Raw genomic sequence first — 11,640 nt, forward strand, 5'->3', positions numbered from 1 at the left:
TAGTCCACTTTTCTAAAGTGCCCGCTGGCCCTTCCCATCTGCCGTAAACCTTCCTCTGCCCCTCCCGCTCACCAGTCGACCGCACTTTGCCAGCCTTCTGGACCCGCACGTGCATTTATCCCTAAGGAACTACAGGCCCCAAGAGGCTCTGCGGCAACCTCTCAGCAGTTACCACCAAAGAGAAAAGACTTTTCAGCGAGGGCCGGCCGCTGCATGGGATTCTGGGAATTGTAGTTCACTCATGGAGAGTCTCGGGGCCAGCCAAGGCCTGCACGCCACCCTTCCCAGGAGGCACAGCGCCCCTGCTCACCAATCGCCGGTGCGGATCTTGGAAGGGGGCGGGGCGGAGGCGGGGCCGCCCCGCGCGTGCGCAGTGCGTGCGGCTGAGGAATTCATGTGGAGGTCAGAGTAGGAGCAGGTGAGAATGGAGGGGAGCAGCCCTGGCCGGCTGCGGACGCCTTTGCAGTCCATCTCTGCATTCCCTTTCGCTCTTTGAGCAAGCGGGCTGCGTGTGTAGGTGCGCCTCATGGGGGGGAGTTTCAAGGACCCGAATCCGAGGCCAGCCACAAGGAGCTGGAGTTGAGAGAGGCGTGCACGGGGCCAGGGTGAGGAATAATCCAGAAAGTCTCCGAAATGGAAAGATCGCGGAGTCCGGACTGTGCAGCCTGGCCCCGGGGAAGGTCTATTTTAAGTGCACGGGGACAACGAGGTGGGGAGGGCGGGTCGGAGCCTAGTGGCCCGCGGTGGGGGCGGAGCACTGCAAACTTCGGTGCCGGCTGGTTTCTGCTCGGCTGCTCCCGCCCCGCGGCCTGGGCGCCACCCTCCCGGCCCTTCCAGGGCCCGCGAGAGCCCTGCTGCCCAGTGGACTGGGCTGCCCCGTTGTCTTGGCTATTTTCCCCGGGATCACGATGTAGCATGATCTTGCAGTTCATGTTTGCCCCAAGCTCAGGCTCTCTCTGGGGAAGAGAGACAGTGGGAGGGGGGGCTTTAAGTGTGATGCCTCGTTCCCAGTGTTGAGCAAAGCACCCCTGACCCGTGTGCTTACGTGGGGGGGGGGGCACAGAGGGGCCAGAGAGCTCATCACACAGCACACGCTGGGTCGCAGGAAGCGGGGGTTCCAGGCACTGCAGTTCTCCGAGCACAGAGCTGGGAGTAGCCCCTGGACCCAGTGGGTATGGCCCCAGAGACCCCTCCACCCCCACCACCAAAGGAAAAAGAAATAGAGGAGAGGTCAAAAGGCCAAGCTGTAGTTTTGTTTTCCCGGTGTGCTGGGGAGGAGATAAGGAGGCAGCTCCCGAAGTGTACCACCTCGGAGAGGGCTCTTGGGGACTTGGGGGTCAGGCTGTTTTGTTTTCCCCCTCCTCAGGTGTGAGTGGGTTCAGCAGAAGGAGACATGGCTGCCAAAGTGTTTGAGTCCATTGGCAAGTTCGGCCTGGCTTTAGCTGTTGCAGGAGGCGTGGTGAACTCGGCCTTGTACAATGGTGAGAGCTGGGGGCAGGCCCGCTGCCCTTCCTGGAGGGTTTTCATTGGTTTGCGCTGTTCCCGTGACACTGGACGGTACTGGCTCTGGGATGGTACCTCACCTCCTGCCATCCTGCACCCTCTGTGCCCCTCAACACAGTATTGATGCTATGCCGCTCTGACCTAGCAGTGCTGGAAACCAACAGCATGGCACCCAACATTGCTGGGGGGACCATATGGTGCCCGGGATGGACCTCTGCGTGCCAAACATCATCTCCCTGACCCGGGCACCTGGTCTTGGGGCCCTGGACATTCAGAGTCCTTATACAGAAGGAGCCTCTGTGTCACCCCTTGCTGCTGGGACACTCGCAGCTGTTTCTGTTGGTGGAAGGAACAGCGCCAGGCTTTCACGGAAGCTGGGATGAGATCCACTACTCCTCTCTCTCTGTCCCCAGAATCACTCAGCAAGCCTTTGGGCCTTGGAGGCCTTGGCTTTGCTGAAGCAGTGGGGAGCACGTTCCCAGACAGCTGCCTTGCCAGATGCATTGCCAACTTCCGACAAGGTGGCCAGGTTGGAGGTGGCGGGTTGGGTGTTTTCCCGTTTGACTTTAGACAGTGAGGCCTGAGACTCCCCTCCAGCCCTGACGTGCTCTCACTCTCGCTGAGGGGAGGAGCAGTAGATTGACCCACTGTGTGTGACTGCGATGAGGAGAGTTAGTTGTGGTGGGAGGGTATTCAGATCAACCATCAACGTTGAACAGCAGGAAAAGGGCAGTGAGTCAGAAGGCCTGCCTGGAGAGATGGTGCCCTTCAGCGTCCTGCACCCATCTTTTCTGCCTGCGCAGGGAACAGTTTCACCATCACTGGTTTCTCAGCCCAGTGGGTTGCTGTCTAACCCTTAAAACCTTAAGAAACCAAGGGCCAGGGAGCAAGAGAGGTTGAGGCCGTCCAGTGTTCCGAACGCTTGTAATGAGCTGCTGTTTCTGCGAGCCGGGGTAGAGAATGTGTCAGGGCTCCTGAGTGAGTTCCAGGAGTTGGGGCTGTTTCTAGAAATGCGTGGAATCGGGGGGGGGGGGGGAGGGCGGTAAGGCTCGAGGGGGGTGTGTCTCTGCACATTGTCAGCCGTGCGTTCCGAGGAGGAAGCTGAGGGGCAGGTCCTGTTCCCCAAGTCCTTGGGAAGTCACGGGCTTGGAATTCACAGCTTTGTTTGGAAGCGAGTCAGAAGCCTCTCGAGACCAGCAGCAGCATGGGAAGAGGAGCAGAAGCGGGTGTAGGAAAGGGGCTGAAGGTTCCAGGGAGCTCTCTGGGTCATACCCAGCAATGCACAGGGGTTACTCCTGGCTCTGCACTCAGGAATTATTCCTGGCAGTGCTCGGGGGACCATATGGGATGCTGGGAATTGAACCCGGGTCAGCCGCGTGCAAGGCAAATGCCCTACCTGCTGTGCTATCGGTCCAACTCCAGGGAGGGGATTCTTTAGGGAGCAGGAATCCCCCTGACTCACACTGCTTCTCTCCTAGTGGACGCTGGGCATAGAGCTGTCATCTTTGACCGATTTCGTGGCGTGCAGGACATTGTGGTGGGGGAAGGGACGCACTTCCTCATTCCTTGGGTGCAGAAACCGATCATCTTCGATTGCCGCTCTCGGCCTCGTAACGTGCCGGTGATCACAGGCAGCAAAGGTGAGTCTGGTCCGTGAGTCAGATGTCAAACTACACAGAGTAAGAATTTCTTGCTTTTTGTCCTGGAAAAATTCTGTATGGATTCACAGAAGGGTCTAGTTGAGGGGCACGTTCACAGACGACCGTAGAGAAATTGCAGTGCAGCTGACCCTTCCCGGGCCATTCGGTCAGCCTGCCTAGCCCACTCGCCCTTTGCCTTGTTTTCCAGAGAGCTGGCCTCCTGGGGCTATCTCCCAAGTGGACGCCCGGGGTCTGTGAGACAACCCTGGAACTCCAGGCAGGACCTAAAATAAACTGTCCACCCTTTTGTTTTGTTTGGGTTTTTTTGTTTGTTTGTTTGTTTTTTGTTTTTTGAGCCATACCCTGCTGTGCTCAGGACCGTATGGGATGCCAGGAACTAAACCTGGGTTAGTCGCCCTGCAGTCCAACTGCCCTACCCACTTTGCCGTCTCTCCAGCCCCCTGAACTGTCACTCTTGTCTCCCCGTCCTCCAGAAAGGGGTGCTGCTCATCAGGGCAGCTTTGCATCGGGAGGGGGCAGGGCCACCCAGTACCACTCTGTCGGTGCTATTCCTCGTTGGACTCTGTGCAGGACAGAGGGTGCGGTCTCTCAAAAGTCACTAGAGCCAGAGCCCTTTAGGCGCTCAGTCTCCCTGGGGAGGCGGACAGGTGTAGAAGGGGTTCAGTGGAGGGGGTTCGGGAGCCCAGTCTCTGGAGCACACCAGAGCCCTCTGGTGGGGGGGTGGGGGGTGGGCAGGCTCCCGTGGAGTACTACCCTGAAGCTGCGAGTGAGAAGGGGTCTGAGTTGCACTGTGTGTCCTGTCGCTCCTGCGGGGAGGGGCCAAGGCCTCTTCTGTAAGGTGGGACTGGTGACTCACTGGAATCAGAAGCAAGAGAGGGGTCCAGCGCCGCAGGCTGGAGGGAGAGCTCAAAGGGCCGCATGTACGCTGTGTGTGAGGGAGACTGGGCCCCCTTCCCAGCCACCACCCGATCCCCCAGCACAGGTCCGGGAGTGATTCCCACCAACTGTCGCCCTAAGCCCAAAGGAAGCAAAAAGAGGCTTTGAAGCCTGGACCTAAACTCCCTGCCAGGGTGGTAATGCCGGAGGCAAGGCACTTGCCCTGCATGCAGCTGCCGCTGCTGTGATCCTGGTTGGAGTCTGACCCCGAGCAATGCTGGATGTAGGCTCCCCCGACCCCAAACACACATGCACACACACACACACACACACACACACACACTGAAATCTCATAAGCTTTCCAATCTCTCCACCTCTCCCACTTTCCTTCTGCGCTGTTTTGCCCTTGACGGCTCTGTTATGTGGCAGTTTTCGTTCTGTTGGAAACCCGGAGGTGGGTGGTCAGTCCCCGCCTTGGTGCCTGGATCTGGATACTGATGAGCTTAGTGTGGGGCCTGAGAACGGGCCGTGGCACGCTTGGCTCCCAACAGGCCTGGTGTTGAGGGAAGTTGACCAGCTGGGCCAGGTCAGGGAAGGTAGCCCCATCCCTGGTGCGTGAGCTTTCTTGTTTCTTTCTTCACTCTCTCCCATCCACCATGACTGGAAGCAGAGGGAATCGTTTTCTCCCTTGGAGATAAGGAAACAAGTGGAGATTGGCTGCAGCTGGCCAAACCCCCTTGGGTCTCCAAGGTCCTGTTCTGATGTGGGCAGTGTTTGACCGGCCTTGAGAGGCCTTCTCCCAGCTTTCAGCATTCGCAGTTCCAAACCTGCCAGTCTCAGCGGATTCGCTGTGGCAGCCGGCTTTCGGGGCCCACTGAAAAGCTGTTATCATCGCTGCCTTTAGGCGAGTCCCCTCGCTGTGGAATCAGGACTCGGCTTTCGTGCCCATGCCCCGTGTACGGTCTCAGGATCCACACCATTACAGTTCACGACTGTGACTTGTAGTGTGTTTGGGATAGCAGAGGTCACGTGACAGGCGCTGTGTGACATTGCGTCCCCACCCCCATCCTCAGATTTACAGAATGTCAACATCACCCTGCGCATCCTCTTCCGGCCGGTGGCCAGCCAGCTGCCGCGCATCTACACCAGCATCGGCGAAGACTACGATGAGCGTGTGCTGCCGTCCATCACCACAGAGATCCTCAAGTCTGTGGTGGTGAGTGAGCAGGGCCTTGGGCCCAGAGCTCAGTGTGTGTGTGTGTGTGTGTGTGTGTGTGTGTGTGTGTGTGTGTTGGGGTGGGGGTGTCTGTCTGTCTGTCTGTCTCTGTCTCTCTCCCCTGGAGCTAGCCGGGGGTGTATTTATGTGTGTGTTGCCCTTGGAGCTTGCCAGTGTGTGTGTGTGTGTGTGTGTGTGTGTGTGTGTGTGTGTTTTCTTGATGCCCTTTCTATCTGTCATCCTTGGAGCTAGCTAGGGTCCATTTTTATGTGTGTGTTGCCCTTGGTAGCTTGCCGGGGTGTGTGTGTGTGTGTGTGTGTGTGTGTGTGTGTGTTCCTGATGCCCTTTCTCTCTCTGCCCCCACCAGGCTCGCTTTGATGCTGGTGAGCTGATCACCCAGAGGGAGCTGGTCTCCAGGCAGGTGAGCGATGACCTGACGGAACGAGCCGCCACCTTCGGGCTTATCCTGGACGACGTGTCCCTGGTGAGATGTTGGGGAGCGGAGGTGGCTTCCTTTCTGGGCAGGCAGCCTTGGGACCTGCCCTCTGCTTTCCTAAACTCGAGACCGGAAAATGGGGGGCATTCTTGGCAGATTCCATCTCAGACGAGGGTTCCCGGACCTCCCCCCATTGCTGTCCTGCCTCCTTTTGGCTTTATGGCCTTACCCAGATGGTCTCTCACCACTGGATTTTTCCACTTTCTCCAAACTCCCAAGTGGTCCCCTGAGCTCCTTCTGGAAGTGACGTCTTGCCCATGGCGGATGGAAATTGGAGAACCGCATGGTTTTCCCCTCTTGACACCAGCCCCCCCACCCCCCTCACCCCCCGTCCTCACCCCGGGGAGTCCCCCGGCACTTGGTGAACTGAGCTCTGGGGAAGCCCATGAAAGGTGATAGAGTGTAACTGGAAGGTTCTGTTCCCCGTCGCCTGGTACGAGGGCAAAGGACATCTCGGAGGTATCGGCTGCCTCTGGAGACTGGATTTATGTGCCATCGAATGCCGTAACTCAGAAGCCGTGCCTGCCGGGATAGCATTTCAGCTGGCGGAGGGGCCGGGGAGCAGGTCCTGTTTCCGGATTCTCTGGGAAAAATCACTCGTGATTTGTTCGGGTAGCAAGGTGGAGTGTTTCCTGTTGGGCTCTCCCGCGCCTGGTGTTCCCCTCAGCATCTGCACAGCTGTTCCCAACAGTCTCTCTCCATCCCTGTACCAACCCCGGGCCTCGTGGGGCTCCCTCTGCTGGCGAGACGCCAGGCTGCAGCCGTGCCTCCCCCTTGGCCCTGGAGCGCTTAACCCTGGCGGTGGGGCGGGCAGAGAGAGAACCGAGGGAGAAGCTTGGCGTTTTGCTCGACTCCAACCACACGCTTTGATTCTGGGGAAATGTGGGCTGACCACAAGAAACCCCGTCTTAAGAGGTGTGAGAGGAAAATGAGATTTCACGGGGACTTTGCTGCCCTCCGCTGGCCCTGGTAGAAAGAAAGTTAATTCCCTAATTACACATTTCATTTTTCATTTCTTCGGGTTGTGTGTCCCTGTTCCCCACCCCACCCCACTCCCACCCCCTCACAACTCGAGCAGGGATCCAGAAGGGGGCCAGGCAGAATCGGACAGCTGCAGTTTATGAGTTAGTCGTGTTTAAAAAAAAAAAAGTCCAGAAACCTGAGGACAAGGGTTCACGCCTCAGAAGTTCTGAACTCTCCAGTACAAAGCAGCATCTGGGAGGGGAGGAAGTGAAGCAGAGGACCTGGCGTTGTTCTCTTCCTCCGTGTCTTCTTCTGAAGACATTGCATGAGTCGGTGAGGTGCTCGCTGTCTAAGCGTCAGAGGCTCAGCTCGGCTCCGTGAACTGCTTCCTCAGCCGTCACTGCAGCCCAGGGGTATTTCCACTCACTGTGGGCGGCCCATAGGTACTTGGAACTTGACTCTCGCCCTGAGCAATCGCTTTTCCTGCCCTTGCTCTCTCATGAGCCCTTTCCCAGAGCCCTCGGGCACAGGAGCATCGGGACGTGCAGCCCACCTTCCCACCCCCTTCCTGTTTTGTGCAGGGAGAAAGCGGGATGGTTAATCTATAAGCAGAGCCGGGGGCTTGAATCCCTGAGAACCCGCTGAACCACACCCACTCCGTCTGGCCTCTCTGTGGGAGCTTCTAAGGGGGCATCAAAGGACCATGGCCCCACAATCCCCCACAGATGTGTGCCCCTGGGGAGGCAGTGCCGAGTCCCCCTGGCACTCTCCACCCTAAGTGTGGCAGAGTGATGCCCAGGAGCAGTTGGGGCGACGGCAGCGATGGCTTCTGGGGGTGTGAACTCGGGGTGGGGACGCGCGGTTGCAGGTGGGAGAATGTTCTGGCCTGACGCCGCTCCCAGCTGCTGGAGCCATTCCTGGCTCCTTCCTGCCTCGGCCACGCTGGTGAAGCGATTACGCGGCCCCATCGCGCTCGCTCTCTCCCCTCAGACGCATCTGACCTTCGGGAAGGAGTTCACAGAAGCAGTAGAAGCCAAGCAGGTGGCTCAGCAGGAAGCAGAGAGGGCCAGATTTGTGGTGGAAAAGGTGAGCGCTCAGCCAGATGGCAGGGGCCCCTCGGCCGCCCCGTTCTCCGGGTGGCCTGGAAATCCATCACCTGTCATCTCTGCTTCCGGGATCATGGGAAAGGGATTGAAGGGGCCATCCGCTAGCAATTGGTTCCAGAGCCTTCGGGGCCTAGTCGGGGACATGTGAAGTTACGTTCTTAAATCACAGAAGGGTAATTTATTTCCCCCGCCTCCCCGAGATCAAACACACACTCTTGTCCAAGTAAAAAAAGTTTCTCCTGGACCGTTTTCAGCTTCACTAGAGAGTTTGTAAGCAGGGTTGCTACCCCACGAATGCTAACAGGAGAATGGTACGAGTGTTGCTCCGAGGGCTTTATCACCCCTGGGTTGCTTTTTGTTTTGTTGTTTTCCCACGTGCTAAGTCCCTCCAGATGTGGCAGGTTCCGGGGGACACGGCAGATGGCAGCTCACCCTGCTCTTGGTGGTCTTTGCAAAGTTGAATCAAGAGACAGCGTGCCATTCCCTACGCCCGTCACTGATCCCTAAGACCCCTCTGCCCTTGGAGTCTGGGGAAAGAGCAGTTTCTGCCTGACCAGCCTGTGTGCTGGGGCCCCAGGCTCCCAGAGTAGGGACTTGCGGTGTCTTGTCTCTGCCGCGGCCTTAACGGTACCACGGGGGTCCTCGGTGTCAGAGCACCTATGTTGAGTGAACAGTCACAGCCTTGAAAAGTGTCCAAGCCAGGTCTGAGGGCAGGAGGGATAGTACAGTGGGCGAGGAGCTGGCCATGCACATGACCCACCCAGGTTCGAATCCTCAGTGCCACATCTGGTGCCCCCCAAGCTCACCAGGGACACACACACACACACGCTCCCATGTGCCAGGGCAGCATCCCTTGATGCCGAGGGTGGAGCCTGGGCCTGAGTATCTGTCTGAGAGGCCACTTGCTCATGACCAGCTCTCAGGAGTCATGGGCCTGCCGCTCCCTGTGTCGCCACACTCGGGTTTGGTCAGTTTGGTTTGTGGTTGCTCCCATAGGTACTCGCGGTGCCAGGGACCAAACTCAGGCCTCCCTCGTGCAAAGCTTGCAACCAGCCCCTTGAGGCATGACCCCAGCCCTCACACGGGCTTTACTGAAAGTCACTTTGATCCGTAGCTGCGGGGAAGATGAGCCCGGGCACTGAGTTCTACCTTCCTCTTCTCCTGCCTTCCTCCTCGGGCTTGGCTTGTCCTGGTCTGGGGGTCACGTGGCTGGACCAGATTGCGGTTAGCGCTCAGTGGGTGTTTGAAAGAATCCCAGTCTTTGAGCCCAGTGCTGGAGCTGGCATCCTTCGGGTCAGAGGGGGTGTTTCGGGCCAGGACGAAGGGACTGGTCAGTGCGGGCCGGTCACCCCCAAGGCTCGGGGTGTGATGTTGTCTCTCTCTCCGCCTCCCCTCACCAGGCCGAGCAGCAGAAGAAGGCGGCCATCATCTCTGCCGAAGGCGACTCCAAGGCGGCCGAGCTGATCGCCAACTCGCTGGCCACCGCAGGGGACGGCCTGATCGAGCTGCGCAAGCTGGAGGCGGCCGAGGACATCGCCTACCAGCTTTCCCGCTCCCGGAACATCACCTACCTGCCCGCCGGACAGTCGGTGCTCCTGCAGCTGCCCCAGTGAGGCCGGTGACACCTCCCTCCGGCCCCTCCCCCACGCCCCTACCCCAGAAATCACTGTGACGATTTCGTGATTGGCTTCGAGTGAAGGAAATAAAAGTAAAAATCACTTGTAGATCTCAGCTTGCTCTGTGGGATGAAGCTCTTTGTCTCCCTCTCTCCCTCCCACCCACGTTTTCATCCACCGGCCCGTGCTGTGTGCAGGGTTGCTGGCAGCTGGCAGAAGAAAGGCAGGCCTGCATGGCTGGGCCGGGGAGCCCGGCTTTGCCCAAGAAAATTTGCAGCCACCAAACAACGGTGCGTTCAGGCCGGAGGGAGACGACGGCACTTGTGGCTGAAGGGACAAGGCATGTCTCCGTCTCCCAGTGGTTCCTGCTGATGCCTGGGCCGGTCAGTGTCAAGGGGACCTCTGAGATACCATCAGGCTGATGCTCTGCCGAGTGCAGGTGTGTCCAAGCCGGCAGGGCAGAAGGATCAGCCCGTGTGAAGGTGGGTGGGCCCGATGCGCAGGACCCCCCCCATGCTCCTGAGAGCTGGCCGGGACAGATGTGAGTCCTGTGAATGGGCCTCTCCGCCCCCCCACCTCACCGTCCCCCGTGCCTGTGGGATTCCAGCTTGAAGGATTGCATCCCGCCAAGGATGTGCAGCCCACCACCTGCGCCGCAGCCCTGAGACTGCCCTCTCCCCAGCTCGGCCGCACTCTGAGCCAGCGGAAACAGCCCCGGGAGGACAGCGAGTGTGTGAACCACTGTCAATAAATGACACCCAGATCTTCCGGCCAAGGCCTCCGGGCTTGTTTGGGGGGTTTGTAGGAGCTGTGGGAACCGAACAGACTGTTCCGTTTCGGCTGGAACTGTGTGTCTGCGCGTGCGTGCACACGCATGCACACTCATACACACACACACACGCGCGCGCGCGCGCGCGCGCCCCTGCAGAGCTTTCCAGCAGTTTCAGCACGGGCATGCACAGACACGCACACACGCACACTCTCTGGGGCCCTCCAGCGAGGCAGGAAACTGCTCCAGACCCGTCTCCCTGGCTTGAAAGGAATCTGAGGGGTGCAGGCGGGGTGTGCGAGGAGCTGGGCTGGAGCAGGCCGGGCAGTGGAAGAGCTAAGGAACCTGACCTACCTGGGAGCTGGAGGCCTGCCCGCACCTGCTGGGCCAGGACCTGGGCTGCAGCAGCCGCTTGGATTTGCTCTGAGACATTCGCACTCTGCAGCAGCAGATTGGCAGCAGATTGGCGCTGCCTAACCTGGCAGGGGGTGCTGGGGTGGGCAAGCAGCTCCCTGAAGAGGGAACTACCTACTCTGCCTCCTGCCTCCACCCCGTGCTAGCTGCCCCTTCCCCTCTGATCACCGCATGGCAGCAGGGAGCGGCCTCTGAGAGGCCTCTGCAGGCTACACTCTGACCCGGACACAGTTCCCTCTCCCAGGGTCCAGCCAGGCACAGCAGGCCTGAGGCAGAGCTGAGGTGGGCCCTGCCAGAGCCTCTGCTGGAACCTCCCGTTGTGAGTACGCAGGCACGCATGCATGCACGTGTGTAAGGGTGGGCTCCTGCCCCCCCCCCCCCACACACACACACCCTCCCAGCAGGGGCTCCCCCACCCCCGTGTGGCTCTGCCCCCGCCTTGTTCACCTCAGGCCTCGGGATGCCTCTTCCTAACATGTTTTATTTCACCGTAAGACGAGGAGGCCTGTGAGTGATGAGGTGCCTGGGCGGCCCGAGTGTGTCTGGAACAAGGAGCAGAGGCAAGTCCTAAATGGGTTCCAGGCCACTTCCTCGGCAGCAGCCGGGCCCCTTCCTGCTGTATCACTCTGCACGCCCTGTGGGGGAGGGGAGGGCTGCTCTCTCCCCGGCCCTTTTGAACAGAGCACTTGTGTTTCTTGCATTTGGGGGTAAGGGTGGGGGTGGGAGATTGGATTTCCTACTCCAGGTGTCTGGAGGGGACGCCCCCCCGCCACCCAGCCCTGTTTGTGGGTGCCTTCAGATTGGCGGCAGGCCTGACCCTGCTGGTTTTGCCGTTAGCCTCCCTGCCAAGGCCCGGCCCTTGGCAGCCCAGGGGTCTCATTCGGCCTCCACTCGGCCCTGTTAACTCTTTTCACAAATGTTGGAGGGCCCTGACACTGGCCGCGGGCCGGTCTCCTGATAGCCCCTGGCTCTCTGGAAGCCGCTACAATGGGCCTTTATCAGCCTGAGCAGCTGGGCTGA

The 11,640-nt window shown here is 59.3% G+C and overlaps 1 protein-coding gene across 2 annotated transcripts; it reads left to right on the forward strand.

Annotated features, from left to right (window-relative positions):
* Positions 1–342: 342 nt before the first annotated feature.
* PHB1 (prohibitin 1) lies at positions 343–9,529 on the forward strand. 2 transcript variants are annotated; one of them, XM_056127111.1, is made up of 7 exons: positions 343–418; positions 1,367–1,481; positions 2,982–3,143; positions 5,114–5,256; positions 5,624–5,740; positions 7,706–7,801; positions 9,222–9,529. In XM_056127111.1, the coding sequence occupies exons 2-7, from the start codon at positions 1,394–1,396 to the stop codon at positions 9,432–9,434; spliced, it is 819 nt and encodes a 272-aa protein (XP_055983086.1). In that variant the 5' UTR covers positions 343–418; positions 1,367–1,393; the 3' UTR covers positions 9,435–9,529. The 2 variants fall into 2 exon arrangements, with proteins under 2 accessions (XP_055983086.1, XP_055983087.1); XM_056127112.1 differs by having other exon boundaries at positions 381–517.
* Positions 9,530–11,640: the final 2,111 nt, after the last annotated feature.

Source organism: Sorex fumeus, unplaced genomic scaffold, assembly GCF_029834395.1.
Source record: "Sorex fumeus unplaced genomic scaffold, SorFum_2.1 ptg000063l, whole genome shotgun sequence".
Lineage (NCBI taxonomy): Eukaryota > Metazoa > Chordata > Mammalia > Eulipotyphla > Soricidae > Sorex > Sorex fumeus.

What these genes read in the sequence shown, in the direction of transcription:
- PHB1 (XM_056127111.1), top strand. Translation starts at nt 1,394, where the DNA reads ATGGCTGCCAAAGTGTTTGAGTCCATTGGCAAGTTCGGCCTGGCTTTA. An exon ending in AGATCCTCAAGTCTGTGGTG is followed by an intron (nt 5,257 to 5,623) that starts GTGAGTGAGCAG and finishes TGCCCCCACCAG; the next exon opens with GCTCGCTTTGATGCTGGTGA. An exon ending in TCCTGGACGACGTGTCCCTG is followed by an intron (nt 5,741 to 7,705) that starts GTGAGATGTTGG and finishes CTCTCCCCTCAG; the next exon opens with ACGCATCTGACCTTCGGGAA.